At 41.4% G+C, this 23,491-nt stretch overlaps 2 protein-coding genes across 2 annotated transcripts; one reads left to right on the forward strand and one right to left on the reverse strand.

The window, feature by feature from the left end:
• Positions 1-2,533: 2,533 nt before the first annotated feature.
• On the forward strand, positions 2,534-16,425 carry fbxw8 (F-box and WD repeat domain containing 8). Its single transcript, XM_068738717.1, has 11 exons — positions 2,534-2,983; positions 3,067-3,171; positions 3,427-3,591; positions 4,366-4,454; positions 7,465-7,622; positions 7,853-8,049; positions 8,553-8,771; positions 11,631-11,758; positions 14,797-14,970; positions 15,339-15,455; positions 16,260-16,425. The coding sequence occupies exons 1-11, from the start codon at positions 2,534-2,536 to the stop codon at positions 16,423-16,425; spliced, it is 1,968 nt and encodes a 655-aa protein (XP_068594818.1).
• Positions 16,426-16,599: 174 nt separating this feature from the next.
• tesca (tescalcin a) lies at positions 16,600-23,311 on the reverse strand. Its single transcript, XM_068738487.1, has 8 exons — positions 23,251-23,311; positions 22,204-22,273; positions 21,693-21,773; positions 20,823-20,962; positions 19,227-19,288; positions 17,889-17,996; positions 17,755-17,802; positions 16,600-17,673 (listed from the first exon to the last, which is right to left on the reverse strand). Exons 1-8 carry the CDS (start codon positions 23,309-23,311, stop codon positions 17,581-17,583), a joined length of 663 nt encoding a protein of 220 aa, XP_068594588.1. The 3' UTR covers positions 16,600-17,580.
• Between the last annotated feature and the right edge of the window lie 180 nt (positions 23,312-23,491).

A 23,491-nucleotide genomic window follows, 5' to 3' on the forward strand; every position in this document is an offset into this window, starting at 1 on the left:
ACTTCTAATATCCAGAATTGAAACAGTACAAAGTATAATTTGTGTATGTTTCTCCTATCATATTTTGTAGATTTGTATCAGGATTGTCCCATTATGAATGTTGAGAGCTTCTTATAATCTTGTTGTAAACTCAATGTTATTTTCCCCCATCATTAGATTAGAATATAAACCATGTCATTCGGACTAGTAGTTGTTTACTATGACAGACAACATGCCTTTCCTACACAATGCATTGCAATGTTTGAGGATTTTATTTAAAAAAAAAGGGAAAAACAGCTTCAGTTTGTCCTCCCCATCAAATTATAGTGATATCTGCCGAGAATGTATTTCAGAAAGATTTTATTTTAACGTTTAAAAATCCATATGAAATATTTCATTAGTATAAATAGCACAGTTTTATAAAAGAGACAGTTTCAACAACTCTGTTCACGTGACGTGTAATACATCAGAGAAAGCTTATTTCCAGAGATCACAGACAGCAGTAACAGGTTCCTATGAAGGTCCTGGATCATGCTTATACCATTAAAGAGCCACTCGACACCGTCTCAGACAGATCATGCTAAAGCACAGGAGAATACGTAAACATGAGCTAAACACTGCAGAAAACATCTACAACAACATTCCTCGTAAATGACCTGTGTACACTTACAGCATTAGCTTATGTAAAGTAATAAAAGTACAGTGCATTTTTTTATTTTTTTCGGATTGCTGCACAAATTTTACATTTAAAAAAAAAGCAGTTCAACCCCTTTGTGTGTGCACTCGCATGGTGGGAGGTGTAAATTCAGAGCAGCTCTATTTCTGAGCGCCCCCCCCCCCTCACCCCACTGCATGGGGAGCATGACGTCACCGTTTTATAACAGAGATGACTGAAGCGGAGAGTCAAGCTGGGGGCAGCCGACCGACTGCGGGGCTGAGACGCCGTGTGTCGGATCCTTACTAATCTCGCTGTGCGGCCACACAAAGTCTTCTTCGTGACATTTATTCAGACACAAAGTGAGGGTCGGCCCTTAAAGAAATCTAATAAGGCCGCTTCTTCCTCGCTGTCCGTCGGCCACATCTTCTCCTGGACTGCATCCCGTTTAGTGCAAATGATGTGAGCCCGCTCCTCTTGCGTGATCCTAAGGCACCATCTACACGAGATAAACACATTCACTTATATAAATAATAGATTGCTGACGCAAAGGCGGTCATAGTGACGCACCCATTTGTTATTCATCGCATTAAAGCAATAAAAAGAAGCGTTCCAAAGTTTAATTTATACAGAACGTCCAGCGTTATTTCATGACGTTTGCCTGGTATTTTCTCTTGATAATACATTTCCAGAAACCTGTCTAAACGTTCAAGTATAAAGTACATATTTACACCATTACACATTTTATATGCCAATCAAATAATTTGAAATGCCAAATGTCTCACAACTTAACCTGCAATTAACTTTAAAAACTTTTTTGTAATAAATTAATTCCATGCAGCCAACTGTAATTTATTTTAGCATATTTTCCGTGTAAAATTCTTCCTTGCTCATTTCCCTATTTGTTTCCCTCATTAAATAAAAACGGCACCGGTGACGCGTCTGTTTACGCACCTGTTGCTGGTCTCGTGGTCCTACAGGTGTCGTCGCGCGACGGCCAGCGCGCGCACGGCGGCGCGTATCGCAGTGCACAGGAAGCTCTTAACGTGACCTCTCCCGCTGACCGCCGCCGTTCGGCTGTCCCGACGCTTCACCTCGCTGCGCGCTTCCCGAGCCGCCCGGGCGCTCTCAAGCTGGTCCCCGATCCTCCTCAGGCGAGAGGCGAGCAGCTGCGCCGCGGAGCACGGGGAGGCTCGGGGGCCGCTGCAGGTGGAGTCACCGGGCAGGAGCAAAGGCTGGTCTATCGGCAGCCAGCACATCTTCCCAAGCAGAGCAGCTCCTCTCTCTGTCAGTCCTGAGGACGTATGAGCCGCCGTCTCTTCTCTTCTCTTCTCTTCTCCAACCTTAACTGTGTTCGCACCCCCCCCCCCTCTCTCTCTCTCCACTGTATTATTCATTGCAAAGTCACATGGTGTGGGGTTTACATCATCTTTTCCCCAAAGAGAGACGCACTATTTAACTCTTCAATCGCTCATGTCTGGATTGAAGTCCGCTGTCTTTCGTTACGCGGTACAAGCCTGGGACGTTGCGTTCTCCAGGATGATTTGTATCGCTGTAAAAACATGCGTTTTAAATGATTTTTCTAATATGGCCACTCCACTCGTATGATATGTGAAACAATTGCATTAAAAAAAATAATAAACACAACTGTCCGTTGTATCTGCAAAACATGCATTATCGCCGTAAATCGCTGCTTCTGTTATAAAAGTGCGGAATTAAAAACCTCGGAACTGATTTGCAGCAGCGCCTTGTCCCTCTTCGGGCTGTTTATAGAGAAGGACGCGCTCGACTCGCCTGAATGCCGAGCTCTGGCTTCTCTTTTCATGTATTGGGAGAACTAATAAATTCCCGGGACGGAGCTTTATAATGCAATAAGGAGATGCACAATGATCGATAAACATGGCAGAAAACGAACTAGCGGCGTTCAGAGACCGTTGGGAACAAGAATTAGCAAGTAAAAAAGAGGAGCAGCATCTTGTTGGTCCTCCTTGTGACGTTCGCGGCCAGTCAGGCGAGGGGGACGTAAGAAACAGCTACTTCGACGACTCGAAACCAAATCCGGACGAACCGAAAGGGTGTGTTTGCGCTGCGGTGGAAGGACGGCTCGGTGGGGAAAGGGAAGCTTCAGGGAACGCGGCGGAGGATCAGCCGAAGTATGTGTCCATTGCGCGTAGCTTGTTGGATGGGAGGACCAGTCCGTTGTTGGATCGAATCCACGAGGAGAGAAAGCGCAGAAAGCGGAATTTCCGTGACGTGACCGACGTGCGCAGCGCGTCTCTAGAGCAGGAGCGTCCCCGGAGAAAGATCAAGGAAGATGAGAAGCTGTTGGATCAACTCATCCAGGATCTGGTAGGACGACGACGGGGGTTCTGGGCTTTATGATATGCTGAATTCTGTGTGTATTGGGTGTGCTTTAATTACTTCTTTTGCAGAATGACACGAATGACATTCCTTTCTTCGACATTGAGCTTCCGTACGAGTTGGCTTTGAAGATATTCCGGTACCTCGACCGTACCGAGTTGGGCCGGTGTGCACAGGTAAAAGCTGCTGAGAGATGACTCCATTTTAAGATGAGAGAAAGGAAGGATTCTCAAATTAATACGCAAGTCTGGTGAAAGGGTTGGACAAATAGACAAATCTTAAACATCAGCGAAAATAAAAAAATAATATTCAAGCGCAAAGGTAGCAAATTATCTTCTTATTCTCTTCTCTCTGTCGCCTTACATTGTAGATTATTATTGGTGTATCAGGCAATTTACAGTTTACACAGTGTGTGTCCATTCTCCCCGCAGGTGAGCAGGGCATGGAGAGTCCTGGCTGAAGACGCCGTTCTGTGGTTCAAGATGTGCAGAAAGGAGGGTTATCATCAGGATGCCAGTGTGTCTGACTCCCCTTGCTGGAAAGGTACATTGCGAGACAGCAGGAACCGAGCACGGACGGTGTGCACCAACTGGAAGGTGGGTTCAGGCTGTACCACCGTGGGGAACTAGAATGATTTATTTGTTTTACCACCAAACTCAAACCCTCCACTTGTTGGTCTGGATAAATGTATGACGTGTGGAATAGCTGGTTGAGTATAGGCCATTTGTGTCTCATTTTCTATTTCACTTTTTGAATATGAAGGTTGATGGATAGGAATTATTCAGCCCTTGTTCCATATACATGCAGACAAACTCCGGGAGTGACTACGTAGAACATTTCAGGTTAATATAATTTGTGGTATTTTTGTTTTTATAACTGAAACTTGAAAGTTATCCCCTCCACCAAATGTACCCATTACGGTACATTTTGAGAGCAAATAGGATACAAAAATATCTGGCTTTTCCCATTTACTTATAATGGAGGCTTTTTAAAAAAATCACATCTTGTAAATATACAGTCAATTCACTCACCAAAAATCACAGTCATAAACGGTTCTGATATGTACTATCATGAAAAATGTCTTCTGGGTCTGATGCAGAATGAGGTCAGGAAAAGAATTTAACATTGAAAACTAAATTTATGGATTTAAAAATCAGTTAAAAAATACACTTCAACTCCGATTCATGATTGGTGTATAGAGATACCAAAAGCAATTTAGAACCCTTCGATGATGATCCAGATCACCATGTGGACGGTGTAAATCCAATTAGGAGGGGGAATGAGCTGTTTGGCGGAGGTCTGTGCTCTCCGAGTGCTTTTCTAGTTAAGAATGGAGCAATGTGTTCAAGCATGTTAATATTTCTCCCCAGAACCGAGTGGGATCCATCAGCCAGCTGCAGTTTGAACTGGGGAAGGTGTTGTGTGATGTCAGCTCCTGTGCCGAATTTGTCTTTGCTGGGTGAGTTTCCCAGATCCTGGTTGCTAGTGATGTGAGTTTAGTGCTATAATGCTCATTGCTCTTATGCTCTGAATCCATGCCTGGCTTTCTACTCTTATACTAAATCTTCTGAAATGTGACTGGGTGTATTATTAGAAACGTGTCACATTTGGACATAAAAGTTATTAATGCATCACAGATGCAGTATAATAGCTATCAACAACCAAAGCTCCAATGTAGCCAGCCTTCTGCTCTTGGTGATGTATGCGGTTTCCAGGTACAGTGTGATCAAGACTTGTTGATCTGTTCCATCTTATTTGCAGTATATATGCTTACAATTTTGGTAGCAAAGTGGTAAAGAAACAACTGATGTATGCAAAATAATTTATACTGTTGTGTTTCATGTAGTGCAAATACTTTCATATATCCATTAAATAAAAAAAAACAATATTTTTTTTAAGCAAATCCTTATTTATTTTTAAGAAATAAAAATATATCAGGCACATGTGATGGAACATTTTCACTGGTTCCAAACCTTAATTTTGAGGTTGCATATTTCCTTCTAATGGGAATGTTTAGGGACATAGAGGGTTGTGTAAGGAGGAGTACTTGAAATAAGCTGAACGTGCTCTGAAGAAAATGGTGATAAAATGTGAGGGCCCCCTGATAGACGGCCCACAAGGAGATGTGCAGCGTGTCCAGGGAGCGCGTGATTAGGCTCCCTCTGGCACTGCTGTGTCCCACTGGAGAAGATGGTGTGTTTATGCCTTTGCAGGTTAAAAGAGGTAAGACACACAGTACCAAAGCAGTTGAGACATTCTCAATCCTACATTTTATACCACAGCAACCGAAGAAGTCGCGCCATCGTTGCTGATCCTACTTTTTGTAATTTAGCTAAAAGTTGAACTTGAATAAGTGAAGAGAAACAGAGGATGATGTGGTTGCATCCACCAAATATTACGAGAGAAGTGGTAAAATAATATTTATTACTTAAGACAATAGCAGTCATTATCTTTTTTTACCCAACAACCCCCTCACAATGACATGAAGCCCGAATCTGTTTGGTCGCCCTCGTATGAAGATTTGCATAATCTGTGCACCAAGTTTTCTGCACATGAAAGTTTTTGGCAAATTGCGTGAATGACATTCAGCATCATCGTTCTGTTGATAACTGGCATTGAAGTGATGTACCGAATAAGTAAAAGTGAGCATTCCAATTGTTAAGTCCATGCCAAAGAGCTGCAATGCCAGTCACACACACACACACACACATACGGGTGCACACATGTACACCCTCTGTCACACTTGCTGTCACTGTGTCGCACACTCAGACGTGATGGTATCTGCGGAGGTGGGAACGCTGGCGGTGTGTCGTGTCCCGCAGTGAGAGCTGGTTCAATCGGATGAAGATGGGCAGAGAGGGAACAGACCCGGGGCCTAATGAGTGTGAGGGGTGTACTTTGGGGTTATAGCACTTGTTAAAGGAAGGGGGGGGGACTGATTAGATAGACTTTCATCTAATATTTTAAGATTCATTAATCATTTGCTCTATCAGTCATGAGATTTCTGTGTAATTGATGCGAGCCTCTGCGGAGTTTCACACTGGTTTGCTATCAGACGAAGAAAGGATCCTCTTTGTGGCTCAGTTTACTAGACAGCATCACAAGCAGAAAAGGAAGTAGAGCAAAGCGTACAGTTTGTTAAAGAGGAAAAGTAGGCTAGTGGAAAAATAGATGAATAAAAACCTGTTCTTTGGTATAGGGCTCTAAATATCCATTGGGTCATCGCTGGTTAATCCTTTGATAATTTTCCCATTAATTGTATCAAATGTCAGAAAACAGCAAAACACTTTGATCTGTGTCTTACCATCATATATATGAGAAAGGAGCAACAACGTCATCATCCATGTATGTTTCTTTGTTGGTGTGTCGGTCTACTTGTAGAATTAAAAATATAAAATTTGATAGCGTTTTCGTGGCAGGACTTTATGGCACAGGAGAACCGAATCAATTTTGGACTGGATCCTGGCAAAGGCTGTTTCTGTTTGTTATCCATGGATGAAGCGTTGATGAAACTTGGTATTTTCATGTAGCAAGGAAGAACGTGTTCAATATTGAATTCAATCTGGATAAACGGCAGTTTTTGTTTTCCCTGCTTTTTGTTCAAAAATGGAATGAATGATTATATTTGATCTACTTGACAAAGCCAGGAAACATAATTGAATAGTGATTCATGTCCCAAAGAAAGACATAGAATTTTGGAGCAAAATTTGATTAATAAGGGACCCATGTTTTAAATTTAATTAATTTCCTTTTTGATATTGTAAGAATCCCAAAGATGGAGTACATTTTTCGGAATTTGGTTTCGGGTTTAATTATATTGAAAGGAATTGTTGGACCGCTAGCTAACTGCCTTCTAGTTAAAGCACTCCTTAAATAATATGCTAATCAGTTTCTCAGACAGAAATTAGCAACAAATTTGGGAATCAACTTAAAGAGTTCATTAAACAAAAAATAAATGATCATACAATTAGTTGCAGACCTATAACAGAAATGATGATGATCACAATGAATTGGACTATATCCATATTTGTAAAAATACACGTTGCAAAAAAGTCTCATCTTTTTAATATAATTTTAGATTAAGGGTATACGTAAGAGTGATGATATGACCATGCATTAACATTTTATAGCTAAATAGGAGTTCTGAAAATGTAGTCTTCTTGCAAGTTGGTTGGATAACCTTCACTACATGCTGTAAATCCCACAAGTGGTCAGGAGAACGGGGTGAAATGTTCAGCATTGTTCCACCCAAACAACACCCCTGTAATGCGCGAAAGATCTTGATGGAAAAAAGGTTTTAGAAAACAAAATAACATCAAGAAAGTGAGTAAAGCGAGGAAATGATTCAGCGGTGGGAGGCTGACGTCAGGTGTTCATGAAGAGACAAACTTCTCAGCCTCGGGTGGAAAATGGCCAATAATTGTGCTGTTGCATTGGTCAGTCTTTATTTTACTTTGTGCGTGTCTTAGGTACACATCTGGTGACGTGAGGCTGTGGGATACGCGGCATTGGGATCTGACGGCCTCTTACCTGAAGACTAACAGCCTGTCGGCTCTCTCTGAGCCCAGACCTCATGTTAGTCACGTCCAGGTCAACAACACAGTGGCGGCTGCTGCTTATGAAGATGGTGTGTATGTCTGCTTAGGCATTGCTATCCTGTGATAAACAGATTCCTTCTTGACGATAGTACAGACACACACACACACACACACACACACACACACACACACACACACACACAGGAATACACTCATACTTTCAGGAAGCTCTCAGGATTTAAATATATGAGCTATAGCTTTGATTTCACTCCTTCCCGAGTGCTGCTGTTAAGGGTTTCCACGTGTTTCTTGGCTCAAGGATGCATCGACCTGTGGAGCACAGAGACAGGTGGAGAGCCCATCCACCACTACCAGATTCCAGGGAGGAGCCGAGTCCTGGTCCTGAGCCCCGACAGAGCTGCTCTCGGCTCTGCCGCTGGGCCTGATGTGCGGCTGGACTGGGCCGACGGTCGCGGCTACTGGAGGTCATCCTGCCAGGTTCATCTTCCCAGGACTGTAAGTTAGACAAATGCTGAGCATCTGCTGAAGTGATTAAGCGGTTTATCATTTACCGGTAGTCTATCATTCTTGTTTTTAAGAATTATTATACAAGTTATTCATCAAGTAAGAAAGCACATTTCACTTCATAGATATTCTTATTTTATCATGGTAAATGTGATGTTTTTGGGTTTTGGACAGATGGTCACATCCAACAAAATCCTTTCATTTGAATCATTTTAATACTAAATGTTTTTTTATTTTTTATTTTTCATCCAACTAAGTAAGGTTACTGTTGAGGCGATGATTTCCTTTAGCAACTGTAAATTGTATGATAAATGTCTTTGTGATATGCGTTAACTATTAGTAGAAGTAAAGGATTTAAAATAAACCCTATTTTTAACAAAAAGGTGTAATTAATCTGCAGCAAAGCGAGTCCATGAATGTACGGTCTAGTGAAATGATGTTATGATGAGTAGGGTGCGTGCTACCTGCTTTATTCTATTCTTGTTTTGTGGCAGGTTGAGAGCATGGCTTTGGTGCCCAGCAGGGGGCAGCACTGCCCGCTAGCGGCCGTGACAACAGGAGACACCGTGTACCTGTTGGACCCCCACGAAGAGACTCCACGGATCCTCCACTCCGTCTACGGTCATCCTGTGACCTGCCTTGACGCCTCAGAATCCCATGTTGCACTTGGAGTGAAGAGTGCGGGTTGGGCGATGCACGGCGGGGGAAACAAGGTGGGTGCGGTGTCTGCACTATTTTATTCATCAGAATTTTTAATGCTTCTTATATATTCATGTGTATTTGTATTTTGCATACAACTATGGTTGCAAAGACGGAGTTATGTTTCCGTTTCGCAAGAATAAATATTGGTCTTAAAAGCTCACGCTCTAAAAGAACTGAACTCTCTACGTCCAACTTTTAATCCATCTTTGCGGTGACTTGAGCTTCACATGCATTACGTGCTAAGACTCCTCTCTAAATAGATCTTGTCTGTCTAAATGTAAACCGGTCTCTAGACAGTGTGATCACTATTACACTGGATCCCCTTTGACAAGCATCTCTTGCACCTCCTGGGGATTACACCAGTCTTTAGGGGGCATTGACAAGCTGCTGTTCCCTGAGCTTCTTCTGTTTGCTTCTAATAATATTGTGTTTCTAAAGACTAATTGACTCTTAAGACTTCACGTAGAAAGCACAAAGAAGCACGAGACGAACTGTTCTTCGTTCTTCTTCGGCATGCTTTCACGTCGTGCTATTTATTTTTTCAGAGTTAATGGAATAATTATGATGCTGTGATAGCGAGAGCTGCAACATCCAAATGAATGACGTCATTCAAGCATCAGTTGTTGGCTGTTTGTGAGACGGGTAGCTTTTGAGGCAGCAGAGCGTCGTGTGGCACTCTGACCTGATGAGCCGATATTCAGGAGCACGGATTCGATGGCGGCACTAAAGCACCACATAGTGGACCGAGACGAGAGCAGCAGATATACCGGTACATGCACAAAGATGCCCAAAAATCATTGACTGCATTTAATTTTGAGCTAAATATCTTTGTTGTGTACGACGTCTGAAGTCACCTTGGAGTCTGGGAAAGACGGATGTGAAAGCTTCCACTATTTCTGAACATGTTTTGGACGAAATTATTAATTAGTCATAGCGAAAGATCATTTGTACATGAATCAGTGATGAAAATCCTCACTAGTGGTGACTCATAATTACAATTAATTTGAAGTATAATCATATTATGAAAAGCTGAAGTTTGATTTCACTTAATTTTACTGGAAGTGCAGAAATATTCTTGTTTCCATGGTGAGTTTTGCACTACCTTCTGTATGAACTCTAGATTAGTGTCACTCGCTTACTAATTAAAATATTTCACAAATGTAATTAGTTTGTCACTTTTGTCATGCATCTAACAGTAAATTCATACTGTGAGGAAGACAGAGCAAAAATCGAATAGAGACTTCAGGGTTGTTGTTTTTTCTACACAACGTTTGGTAAGAAAAAACATATGCTCCATTAAAAATGGTCAAAATGAACGGAGCTGGCATCCATCAAAGCTGTTTCACGCCTTTTTGCATCACAGAACATGTTCATTTACAGAATTTTGACATCTGATGAACTCGACCAGATTGTCAGGTTTTTGTTTGTTTCGAGTAAGAAAAATCTTAAAGCACAATTAGTTGGTTTCTGTCAATTATATAGAAGAAATCTTTTCAAATTTCGGCATGCATTGTCATTTAGCATTGTCTTCTAGCCTTCCCCTTCTTTGTTGTTGCTCATAGTCCTTTGTGCCAGTGGACTGGGGGGGCAGCCAGGCATCCACTCAGCTCGTGGCTGGACATCCAACACAAGCTGGCTGCCCCCTCACACGCTAGCCATCCACTGCAGTGGGTCTACCAAAGAGAGTAATTGCATTAACATCTTAATAAACGCAAGCATTATATTGTCCTTTGTCTTCAAGCCTCTCAGGGACTCCAACAAGTGCATTAACCTAACAAGCCCACCTGTCATTCTCATGATTATTCATCTTTGAGACATTCTGCTGGGGTGTGTAAACAGCCCCCCCCCCCCCCCCACCGGTATGATCATAAAACTGATCCTTTGTCTCCCGAAGTAATATCTCTTCATTTTATGTACGCTGATATTTAATAAAAATAATTCTTCCTGGAACACTGATTCTCTGAGAGAGAAAAAACAAAGTAGATTTATTTCTCATTTATGACCCCTGCATTCTCATCCCGTCTTCTTCGGTCCAAATCCTATCAAACTGTCACTGCAGTGTCCAGCATGTTTTGGGCTGTGCCCCAGGGAGGTGTACAATTAAAGCTGTTTGGCCCAAGAAAGGCACATAGAAAAACCGCTGGCACATCATCAAGGCTTACATCATGCCTCCCTTCCTTTAAAATTCTTAATCTCTCTCTCTTGCTTTGTATCTTTCCTTTTGTCTCCTACCTTCTGCGCTCTTTCTCTCTCAAACCTCCTTTAATTTCTTTATTGCCTTAATCACTGAAATTAGATTATTTGTCGGTTGTAGTTTTTCTACCGTCTGATTTGGAGCAGTAAACATCAGCCAGTAATTGTCCAATTAGTCTGGCTCCTGATGACATCATTGTAATTTGTATGAACAAAGTTTGCTGCAGCCGTGGAGAATAAATCTTTCCCCGAACATGTCTCTTTTATTGTCTCCATATTGAACACATGTGCTCTTTTACTTTAAATGAAATGGCTAAGCATCTCTTTATGTAGCTGAAATGTGCAGTGACATAGACCAGCCTTTGTCCAAGTACCTGTCCCATGTAATCATAAGTATTATTCTGCATGACAGACGTGGTTCAGTGTAGTTTGTTGGAGTTTTCCAAGATATACTGAAAACTGAGTATTGAGTATCGTGGATTTATATTTAGGGGGGGCTTTGGACGAAAGAAGCTACAAAGTCCTACAAAACTTGCCAAACAAAAATTGGAACATGCTCAAAAGCGACTTTGATCTTTACATTCTGAGTAGCCAGGCTGATACATTTGGTGGTGTTTTATTGGAGGTTGTCTGATCTCTTAAAAAACGTTTTTTGTGTGCGTGCTCTCGCTTTTCAGATCCATGTTTACAGCTTAGAGACGAGCAAACCTGTGATTTGTGTCGGAAACTCTGCAGGAGATTTCACTTGCATCAACCTGAGAGATGCCCATCCTCACCTGCTGGTGTCTGGAAACAAAGACAGGAGGTAGAAACGCACACTTTCACACAGTCACGGATGTGGATAATGTCCAAGGACAGAATCTCACAATATTTGCAATCTCCGATTTCTACAAAAAAACAATAATGATAGAAAGAGGTGTCTGTTAAATAAAAGTAACCGGATGAAGGAGGAAGCAGAGAGAGGATGCATCGCTTCCAGTGAAAGGTGTTATAAGGAGACCCCCCCCCCCCAATTTGTGCATTATTTAGTCTTATGTTTTCCCCATTACTTTCAAGACAAATCTCCTTGTAAAAAAAACAAGATAGAGGCAATGTGTGAAAGGTTTTTTTTTTTTGTACACAGATGTCTCTTTTTTTATATGAGACACTATTCAAGGGAAAAAAACACATCGTCTTATTCATCAGCAGCTGACACATCTATGCGTAAGCACACATTTGTCACATCGCTCACCTGGCGCATCTCCGATGAGGAAAATACATACAAAGGATCCATTCTCATCTGTGCTCTACTTGTTAGCGGCTGCTGCGGTTCATGAGCTGGCGGGAAGACAAAAATCCCCGGCACGTCTTTGTCCAAAGCTGCCCCCACTGTTTCTACTCCACACTGAATCCATCTGGCTGTTAAGTAGTTGGCTTAAAGCAAAAGACACATTGTTAGCTTCTGGTTTTCTCTCTCTCCTCTCTTCTGTATTGTTTTTGACTGAAGTATCAACACACTTGATTTCTTTACAGAATTTAGATTTTAATTCAATACCTCTCTTCTTTACTTTTGGTGTTTGCTTTCTGAGAGATGTGTAATTTCATCTCGTCTCCTCCACTTCGGCCCCAGCTGGTGCATGCAGAGTCAAAGACAAATGGAAATAAATGGAGGGAAAGCCAGTGGTCTTGGCTCTCTGACTCGGTGGCTACCAGCCAAAGCCAAATGCATCCCTTCCCTTTGTCCAAATGATCCCCCCCCCCCCCCTGTTTTTGTAAGATCCAGGGAGAGAATGAGGGGTCCTGATAAGGGCTGTTTGGAAGGCGGCCATGTCAACACAAATGGGAAAGAAGTTTTTGAATTTTTTTATTTTTTTAATTAGGCTATTAATCATGTTGGGAGAGAGCCTAAAGACTGTTCTGCTGATGTTTTGGACTAGGATTTGGTTTGGTAAAGAAAAATGATTTTTTTAATTTTCTTGATGATTCGAGGTAAATTAAATCCGGACTTTGCTACTATCAGTCTCGGCTACATTTGGGACAATTAAAACATTTGAGCTAGCTAATTAGTCGACCCATAACACCTGACGAATAAATAAAAAAAAGTTAAAGTATCATTATTTGGGGGGGAACTTTAATCATTCTTGACTTCATCTTAACTTACAAGATCTACCTGCAACAGGTCCAGAGTAATGCGTGGAAACAAGACGATGCGGCTTCATCAAAGCTCAGGTTTCCATCAGGTGTCCTCCTCAGTAAGGGAAGATTAATGTCCTGTGAATCTTAGAGGAAACTAACTGAAGTATCTGCGCCTCTTCCTCACTTCTCTTCATCGGCAGAGCTTCCCCCTTGATTAATGAAGAACAGTCGGGCCACTGACGGCTCACTGAATATGGAGCTGCCTTCATCATTAGATTGATGATTCCCTGTGGTTGCCAGTAATATTCCTAAATGTTTTAATGTGTGCTTTCATCACGTAATGCCTCTAAACAGGCAAAACTAGCTGCAGACATCAAGTCCACCGTGCCAATTTAACCAACTCTGATTCTTTTTGCAAGAAGGCTGGTAACGGAAATGAAATCCGAGTCCCCAAAGTGAATTTCATTATGGTAATGAAGTCTTGGAAGATGTGTGAGCCTGGATGGAGTTGCGTCCTGGATGGAGTTGCGTCCTGGATGCCTTCAGCTGCAATAAAGCCACAATGACAACAGATGGGGCTGCAGGTCCCCTGGGCTCGAGTGTTCACATCAACCCCAGCGAGTACAACTCGGCTGCCCCTGCCAGATAGCCATAATAAACAGTAATACCCACACCCTAATCATCTTCATATCATCTTAATATCATTAACTAGCACATACAAATGATCTTAAAGCAGATCCATTGTTGCTGTTATTGAGCGAAATAAATACATTACTAAAAATAGTTTATATATTTACTACAAAAAGTGATCACAAATACAAATTGCTATTAAACCATATTTATTCATGACAAAAACAAAATTGGATGTGGTAAAAACCAAATGAATGTATTTTTACCTTCCTGTAAATCTGTAATTTGCTTGTGGGATTGTATTTGTGTCACTTTCCACCCGGTGGCTGTGGCTCAGGAGGCAGAGCAGTCACTTGCTCAGGAAAGGTTTGTGGTTCGATACCCAACCCCTGCCCCTTTTATCTTCATTTGTGTTTATATGTCATCTTTGTTCATTGTTTATTCATTTCCTTTTCCTCTGATCTCATGACTACATCCACACCCTAATGGATTATTGAAAAGTCCTCTGATCTTCATCCTCATTAGTTTAATGTTTCCTTGGTTTCTGGCTCAATGTTAAAGCTAATGTCCATTTTCTTTATATGAATGTAAGTAAAATGTGTTTTACTGCCCAACATCCAGTAAAAGTGGTTGATGCATTCTGGTATCTTTTATCATTAGATGCAATAATGTGATGTTTACTTCGATGGCTTGTGCTGAACATGTGCTACACTTCTGGCATTTTTTCTCTTTGCTGCATTGAAATCCTTTCAGTGCTCTTTTGTCTGTGGATGAATACTGTCTTTGTTAAACTACTCTCTCTTGTGTGTGGTCTGAGATTCCTCCAGCCCCAGCTCTCAGGAAGTGAAACTCTAAATTTCCATTTTTCACTGGCAGATTGAATTTACTTTTGTTTTTCAGGGAATCTTCTGGACTGAATATGCAAATGTGTCACTTTCTATATAACAATACATCAGATTATACAACCTTATTATGCTCTGAACATAGAACCAATAACGGTTCTCAATAGATCAAACTAAATTCGACTGATGTGGCAAATCTAACACAGAAAAGTTCTGACTCAATTAATGGCATTTGATCGTCTCTGCTGTGATTCAGGGTCCGGGTGTTTGACCTACGGTCCGGCTCCTCCGTGGCGTCTCTGTACGGCCACTACCTGGGAGTCACCTCGGTCCAGGCTGACGATTGGAAGATCGTGAGTGGCGGAGGCGAAGGGTTGGTTTGCGTGTGGGAGATGAGGATGGGAACAAAGCTGTGGGAGATGCACAACAGGTGGGCTTTCTCATTACCGGAGTCACAGAGCTAAAAAAAAAAGTAACATCTAATTTTGAAAATGAGTTCCTCTGTCTAGCACATTATAAACTATGCCGTGTCTCTGAGATTGTCTCGTTGCTAACATTGATAGTTGGACCGCACACTATCAATTTGTGCAGCTTTGTGCGGTTCACTGATGAGATTAAATAGATTTTGTGTTATATGGGCGAGAGAATCAGAATATTAATATTTTTATATGTGCAGTAGTTCCATGCATCTTTACTTTTGCCTCAGGAAACATTTGTAGAAAAGATTAAGGGGCACAACTACAAAATAACACTGTAAACATTTCATAGCAAAGGTGCTGCTTTCTGCCTTTGCTGCAGGCATCCTGTGAGGCATGTACACTTCGACACAAGCACCCTGGTAACAGCCAACATCCCTGATGACAAGTCACCACGGGGGGCCTGCATCACAGACGATGACCTCACAGCTCACCGCAGGTCACTGATCTCTCACCCACATTCTTCTTTCAATCTGGAGCTCATCCTCCTCCCATTTTCCACAAGCTCACACAGTCTCTGTGTCAGAAATATGGAGTGGATTAACTGCCTCCTGCACCTTAGGTTTTCTGAAAGTAAATCCAACCAATTTAATACTGTGATTAAAATGTAGGTTCTTTCGGTAAATAAGATTATCTGAGCATGAAGGCTGGGAATGGGGTGAATCAGGCAGCCTGGCTCTGTCTGAAGAAAACAAAACCCATCTAAAATCCATCCCGCAGCTTTAAACAACCGAAATGTGGTTTTCAAATATAAAAAATAATGTAACAATTTTTTTGACTCTCCCGGGGCCAAGACATCATTTCTTACACATTTTACACTTTGGTTTCTGTCCAGATTTGATGAGATGTTATAACTGTATTATTTTTTCCCCCTTTGGAGCCTGTTCCAAATCTTTATGATATGCTAAGCTACCAGGCTGTGGGCTAAATACTCTATTTTACCAAACAGAAATGTGTGCGGTTTTGATATGATTTTAAACTATTTCTGTAATTGCCATGATAAATAACACATGCTATTAATTGTAACATCACCTTATACATCACTTCAGGTTGGATAGTGGTGACCGGTAATCTGATTGCCCAGACATCCTGTTGCTCCTTCCTGTCACATGTTGCGATGATGTCATCAGAGATAAACGTGATCTCTAAAGACTTTAAATCAAGCCTCCAGTTTCACTGACATTCCAAACGGAATATGTAGGTAATATTTCTTCTGCAGATTCAAAATGTCTTCATCTTTCAGGCACAGGGGAGTCATCTCCCATTACGACTTCTCTGAAGATGCATTGTCACAGGATCACATCCTGCCGATCTGCAGGTCCAACTACACCGAGTCTTCCGGCTACAACTACAACATCGGCCTGGTGGTGCCTTACGACAGACTCTCTGGCTCCCATCCTGCCCTCTGACATGCAGCTGTCCAAACTGCAACTGGGCTCTAATTCTGATTGAATGAACAATAGAAACATTTTTATTTTTTGTTAATTTAATTCTGCACACTGTTTCCATGTATTATTACATTTATTTTTATTCAATATATACTTTTTAAAGTACATTACCTGTACTTATTGCTGTACGTATTTATAAGGCTGTTCTGTTTTTGCTGGACTTTACCAAGACACTGTGGAATTGGTAGTGGGAAATCGTTTGCTTTTTCTGAATAACATCTAAACTAATGATAATATTCACGTGAATACAGTTGCTACAGCTAAAGGTTTGTTTTCATGTTTAAGGAATCTATAATTATAGATAAAATAAATGTAGGGCCATTATTTTTACTGTAAATCACAAGGGAGACTGAGGTGCTCGGCGGAGGTCTGCTCTCAGAATGCTTTTCTAGTTTACAATATTAAATTTAGCTGCTTTGATCTTGCAAGTGTTCAAAGAATGTTCACGCTTTTATTTGTTTTTCTGCTCTGCGTCATCAGTGATTAAAAACTCCAGATTTTCCACCTCATTTACTAAATGCAATGGCTATTTGTAAATGAATAGTCTCTACAAAAGATATCTTAGATAGACCTTTTTATTAATGTCTTTAGTTTTATTCATTAACAATTCAGTGCAAAGTCTATAATTCATGTATGGACAGTACTTGTTTGTTATTGGTTAAAAAATGGTGGATTATCCTCAGATAAGTGGCTCAGAGTCTGAAAGAAATGACAAATTGAGCTACTGTGAAGCTGCAGAGGAATATTTTGTGCCTTTGGTGTCACACTTATACAACATGAACACTATCGGTGACCAAAGTATAAATAATCCTTTACATCGTTGCCATGGTTTCATAAAGAGCTAAATCTCTGAAATGTCTGGTACTTCCTTCCGGTAGGATCACATGCTGATGTTATAAATGACCTTTCGCTCAAAACTTCGATCATCCCACAACAGTCTTAAGAATAAGTATAAACATGCACTTAGTTTATGTAATTATGTCTGTTATCTTTTCCATCCATCCAAAAATATATTAGCGTACATGCTTTCATTCCATTCCATTTAAGTAGTGACTGGAGAGGGTTCGCCGAAAAACAGCAGCAGCAACATAACCATCTCTTTATAAGAAAACTCCTTCAAGGGGTTGATATCCCACAGCGCACTGTTGTGGTATCTACATCCAAAAAGCGAATGTGCATCCTGGACTCCATTTCAAGTCCTTTTAGAATCTGTGGATGGATAACAAAATGATACAAGTAACAAAAAACAAACAAAGTGCGTCCCATGAGAAAACGAAGCAGAGTGCAAACCTGTTCAAAATGCTCAAATGTAATTCCTTCATAGAAATCCTCTGGGGCCTGCGTGAAGAGACCAGCGGTTGCTGCACTGTAGACATTATACTGAGAATGTTGCTGAGTTGGGGGGGGGGGGTATGTTTTATTACCATGTGGGGCACATTTGTGCTCGCCACTTCCAGCATGGCAGCATCTGCTATCGCCTTGGCAGCTTCCAGCCCGATGGCGCCGCTTTTGGACAGAAGCTCCTCCACTACCTTGGATGAGAACAACAATGTTAGTCTTTCAACCCGCGGTGGAGTTTGAGCGGCGTCAGTCGTCGAGCAAAACACGTGAAGCGTTTCTGACAGCTGCAAATGGAATCATTAAACGTGCGCGTGATCAATTATTCCTATGATTTGGACTTAAATTGCAATAATCACTAAAAGGAATTCTTGAGCTGTCATTTCACCACCTTCCACTTAGAAGATAATGTTTACAGTTTCGAAAATATCAGTGCAGTTAGTATTATTACGAATGGGTGTACAAGGATTTTTCTGCTTTGGTGCAGAGCACCCGATGTCGAAAATGCCCCGAATAAAACATGAAAGGCTTGAAACCAGTTTGTAACAACAACAAAGTACCCTTTCTTTAAAGCATGGCAAGCTATTCAGAAGCTGGAGGGCAGGTCTGGAATCACTCGGTTACGTGGCATCCCTGATTTCTCACCTGGAATGATGGATAATGGTTTACGTTAGGGAGACTAAAGGGATCTACGATTTGTGTGACTAACTGGACATTATAATCTATGTATTTATGATGGGATATCAAAGGATTCCATTACTGATAAAGTGAAAGTTACAAAATATTCAAATTCCGTGCAGGAAGATGCTTTCTATTAAACAGGACAAACAACAGAATGCATTTTACAAATATGAGAGTCTCTTGTGTCATATTAGTTTAGATATCTGCCATTTTTTTGTGTAGTAATACACGCGAGTGAAGATGTGTGTGTACACCTCTGCATTCTCTGAGATTGTTGCGTGGGACAACATCAAAATTATACTTATTACAATAATGCATGTTGCAACATCACATAACGGTAGAGCCAAAATAGCTAGTTCATTATTTGACAATAAGTAATATAATCACCCAGAGAAATCTACAAACAAACGTGCATTCAGCAGGTCGGATCTGACTCAAGCATATGGCACAGTATTAGGAAATTAAATGCGATTTGCATTAAATATGAGCTGCAAAGCAAATCTTTAAAAAAAACTCATTGTTGCTGAGGAAATCCTCAAGTAATGGTTAAAACCGTGGAAATTGAGCTTTAGTGATTTATCCTTTAAATAGCTTAAAGGATGTTTGCAGATATTAGAGAATCGATGGTGAAACCATTATCCCAGCTTTCTAATGCAGGCTAATAATGTACATCTAGATGCAAAACATTTGGCCCATACTTCAGTCCAAAATGGCCTTAATGTGGAATCTTTTTTTTCTCTGACCTTCCTGTACTCGTCCAGGGTGATGGTGCCATCGTTATCTGTGTCGTGCATGTTGAACAGAACTGGAACGACAGAACAGAAGCATAGAGAGGCTATTCTGATTCCTAAGGATTTCTTTATATCGACACAATTAAAAATGGGGAACATGTTATCACAAGAATGTTTACAGGATGCTGAGATGGAAAAGTAGAATCACGACGCGTGTCTCCCGACGGCCTTGTCGGAACCACCGCTGCTGAATGCCAACAATCCCACTCAGGCAACAAAACACCTTTGAAATTCCTTCCCTGGGACATTTACACGATTCACTGCCACGACAATGCAACACGAGAGAGGAAAACACCAGTTCTCTTCCTCGGGGCTCTCCAGTGACATTTTGATGCCACTGCCATTGTTATTTCTAATAGGCGATAGAATGTCAGCTTTAATGTCAAGCTGGATCTTCTTCTTTAGCCGTTTAAAGTTCCTGAGGTGAAATGTTTCTTTGTGATAGCAGGGAGAGCTGTGTTGATTTTTGTTTTTGTCACGCAGAACATAAAAATAACAACAACAATAAAAATTGTATAAAAATGAACTGAGAGGAAATAACATTCAGACAGTGGTTCTCTGATAACAGAGAAACCATTTAGATGAATTGTTTGAAGTAAAGCGTAACGTCAAATCTGGTAATTATCTCTTTACTGTGTCACAATGTCTACCTTTTTTTTCATATCAATTTTTTTTTGCATTGGTCACGCTGTTGACTCAAGAAGGTACAACCCCGGATTCATGCAACTTGCGATGCTACACAAAGCAACAGAATTCAGTCGTTTGTGAATGAACCATTTGTACGTCTGTTTTAACAAAGTCTTACCATGTATTAATATCCTTTTTGAAATATCCTTTCCTTTTGTTGTACAAAGTCTAGCCCCACCCCATCGCAGCTGTCATTTCACACCTAACTTTGACACAATCAAGTGTTACTAATGAGCCCATTTACCTTTGCGATGTTCCGTACAGGTGCGATTTGAACATTCCACTTTCAGTCTTTTGCTGCCCCTTTGACACACGTTGCTTGCATTAAATTACCGTTGCCACTGCCTTTGTGGTGAATTCAATACATCAAAAAGGATATCCAAATTAATGCTTAAAAAAAATAGTATTTCAAAAAAAAAAAAATTCTTTAATCAGTGATAGACCTCCAACTATAATCTACGAAGGCATCAGATGCTGCGTTTGGGTCCTGACTCTGGCTATGCTTGTCGCTGCTAGTGTTGTAACACTGCTGCTCTGCCCAGCCAGGCCATTAATAATACAATGACATACGCCTACTGACATGCAGTGAGGAATCCAGTCTCAAACATGCTTCGGATTTCCAAAGTCTTTACAGCATGTTGGTGACTGAAATAAGCTCACCCACATAGCGTTATGCGTATTTCTAATCTCTGCTCGGTGATGAACTTGCTTGCAGGTATTTTGAAACCGAGACACACAAAGGGAGACGCAGACCAACAGCTGGAGCTTCAAAGCAAGATTCGTGTTCCTGCTACTTTCTGCTTCCGTCTTTCTTAGGTTTAACTAATGCCGTTGTATTCAAAATGCATTATATTGTCTTACATCGCAGCTTTTCTTTTCTCAAGGCTTCCTTCTCCTCCTCCGTCGTCTTCAGGGTTGGAGGACGGAAGTGGGACATCACCATGAGAAACTGCTCGAAGCCGATCTCCTCAAAGCTCCCCACTTCCTCCTGGTGCTGGTTCCTGGTTCTCAGACATTGAGGCATTATTAATTAAACTTAAACAGCTATGGCTTTTTGCTATGACATAATACCAGTATTTCCTTTAGTGCCACATCTGTAAATAGATCCGTTCTATAAGTATTTCATTTTTGATCCTTACATTTTAACATTAAACTCCATTTGTGAGGGTTGCTATGGTGACCTTTGCTGCAGGTTGATTTCTGCTCTGCACAGCTGCGGAGGCTTTGTTGAACTGAACGAGACGCACCTGTTACACATCTCGGCTAATCAGCTCCTGCCTCTCTGGACTCGACTCTCTGGACTCGACTCTCTGGACAGTTCTCTTTTACTTTACAAGGTCGGTGTGTAAAGACACCAAGAACAATTTATAACATTTTGGTGATGATCCAGATCAACATGTGGATGATGTAAAGATGATGATGAGGGGAATGAGCTGCTAGGCGGAGGTCCGCGCTCTCGGGGTGCTTTTCTAGTTTTAAAACATCACCAGTCTGACGGCAGTCCCAGAAAAAGTTCCACTAAAAATCACAAGAAGCTGTCATTAAAAGAATGTTTTGAATTTAGGGTTAGGGTTAGGGTTATGACAAGAACTTATATTTTGAGTGCTGTCATGATGTAGCCTGTAGCAAACATTTTAAGCCTCACAAGACACATAAAAAATAATGAAAGTGCTAATATCTGTTGCTTTGGTCATTAACTAACCACACCAGCTCTAACTTCACCACACCCACCTTTTATCAAAGAAGGCGTCAACTATTTGCTCTTTGATGGGATTATTTGCCAGCGCTGGTATGCTGTCCAGGTTTTCTTTCCTGCAGAGTGACAAAAGAAAGACCATCACCACGACACAGATGAAACACTAAACGTAATTTAAGGGAAGTAACATGAACCCCAATCGAGTGGAAGTAAACTGAAACAGCTACTGTCCAATAGTCCATTTCTTTAAAAGGGAATGCCTCTGATCTATTGCTACCAGCATGTCACCTCTTTGTGTGTTTATATACAAAAGGCGGTGTGTGTGTGTGTGCCAGCTGTGTGTGCCTGATGCACCGACATACTGTATTTGCCTACATGTTTGCATTAGCTCAGCTCTGCAGCAGCACCAGAGACGACAGAAATACCCACAAATGAATGCCTGGGCAGGGAGCGCTTCCTCTCCAGCAGCGACACAGAAGCTGAACATTTACATCCAGACCTCAGAGAGCTGAGCAGCAGAGCTTCACCACTCGTTTTAAGACACACCTTATCGTCTCTTCATTTCCGCTCAGCTGCTGGAACCTTTGGTGGAGATTTTTTATTTGCTCGAATGAAACTGAGAGGGGGAAAAGAAGTGTGTGTCAGAGATACATCCAAAATGACTCCATGCATCAGCACGCCTCCTGCATTCATTTTCAGTGCAATGAAAACTTGCAATTAACTCATTCTAAAAACAGTATTGCAGAAACATGCACATTTTTTTTGATCACATTGTCAAACAGTGATTGAACAGTGAGACCTGCTGATGAGGTGCAGCTCTACTATCAGCTTGAAGCAAACAAGCCTTTGCCCTCAGAGCTCCTTGAATCATTAACTGTGGACGGCGGACGGCACAAAGACACGTCTAAACACTTGGATGGAGTCCTGCCTTTTCCCGTATCAAGATGGTTTGGGCATCTTTAATCATTTCTTTGAACACCTGTTTATTCTGACAACCCTAAACGTTGGAATAAAGCAGTTCAACTTCTCACCGCTTCCGGATCAATAAATAAAGTTGGGCTCGGTATGTGACGCAATCCTTGCTACCCAGACGCACGCACTGATTTCACATCAGGATTCCTCCCATCCTAAATCTGCACAATTCTGCTGCTTGTTTTTTTTTTATATTTCCTCTCATACTAAAGAGAAAATGACAGCGGAACAGCTTGACTTCCTTTTTTTGTGTGTTTAGACTTTAGACGGACAGACCCGCATCACGGGTTCACTTTACTGTCAGCGAAGCGTCGACACAAATCATCTCAGATCTGTCGTTGATGAGCATGATTGGGAAGATTAACAAAATTAAATAGATTATGAACAAGTGCCGCGCTAAATCTCAAATGGTTAGTTTCGATTGTTAATCCCTGCTCTACTTTAATCTTCAACACATTTAGAAAAGTCGTAAAAACTTCGGGTGCAGCGATCCGGTTTCAAACTCTCATCCTAACGAAACTAACTGGGCACCGCCACAGGTTGTTTTTTTTGCAGCTGGAAATTGAGTGATTTTTTTTTTTTTAATTATGTTAGTTTCCAAACGAGTTTTTCTTTACTTACATCCAGTTCTGTCCGACAAGTCCCGGTACTTGTGCTCGGAGCGCGTCTGCGCAGCACCCATCGCCGCTGGTCCACCGGCGCGTCAGAACGCACAACACCGGCTCAGCCCCGGCGCTGCTGCTGCTTTATCGCGCTGATAGCAGCAGGTCAACGTAACATTACTCTGCTGCTGCTGGCGCCCCGCACACATCTGGCCTCCTCCAGGTCCTAAATCCACACAGCTCGGCCCTGGTTTCTCAAA

Source organism: Brachionichthys hirsutus, chromosome 4, assembly GCF_040956055.1.
Source record: "Brachionichthys hirsutus isolate HB-005 chromosome 4, CSIRO-AGI_Bhir_v1, whole genome shotgun sequence".
Lineage (NCBI taxonomy): Eukaryota > Metazoa > Chordata > Actinopteri > Lophiiformes > Brachionichthyidae > Brachionichthys > Brachionichthys hirsutus.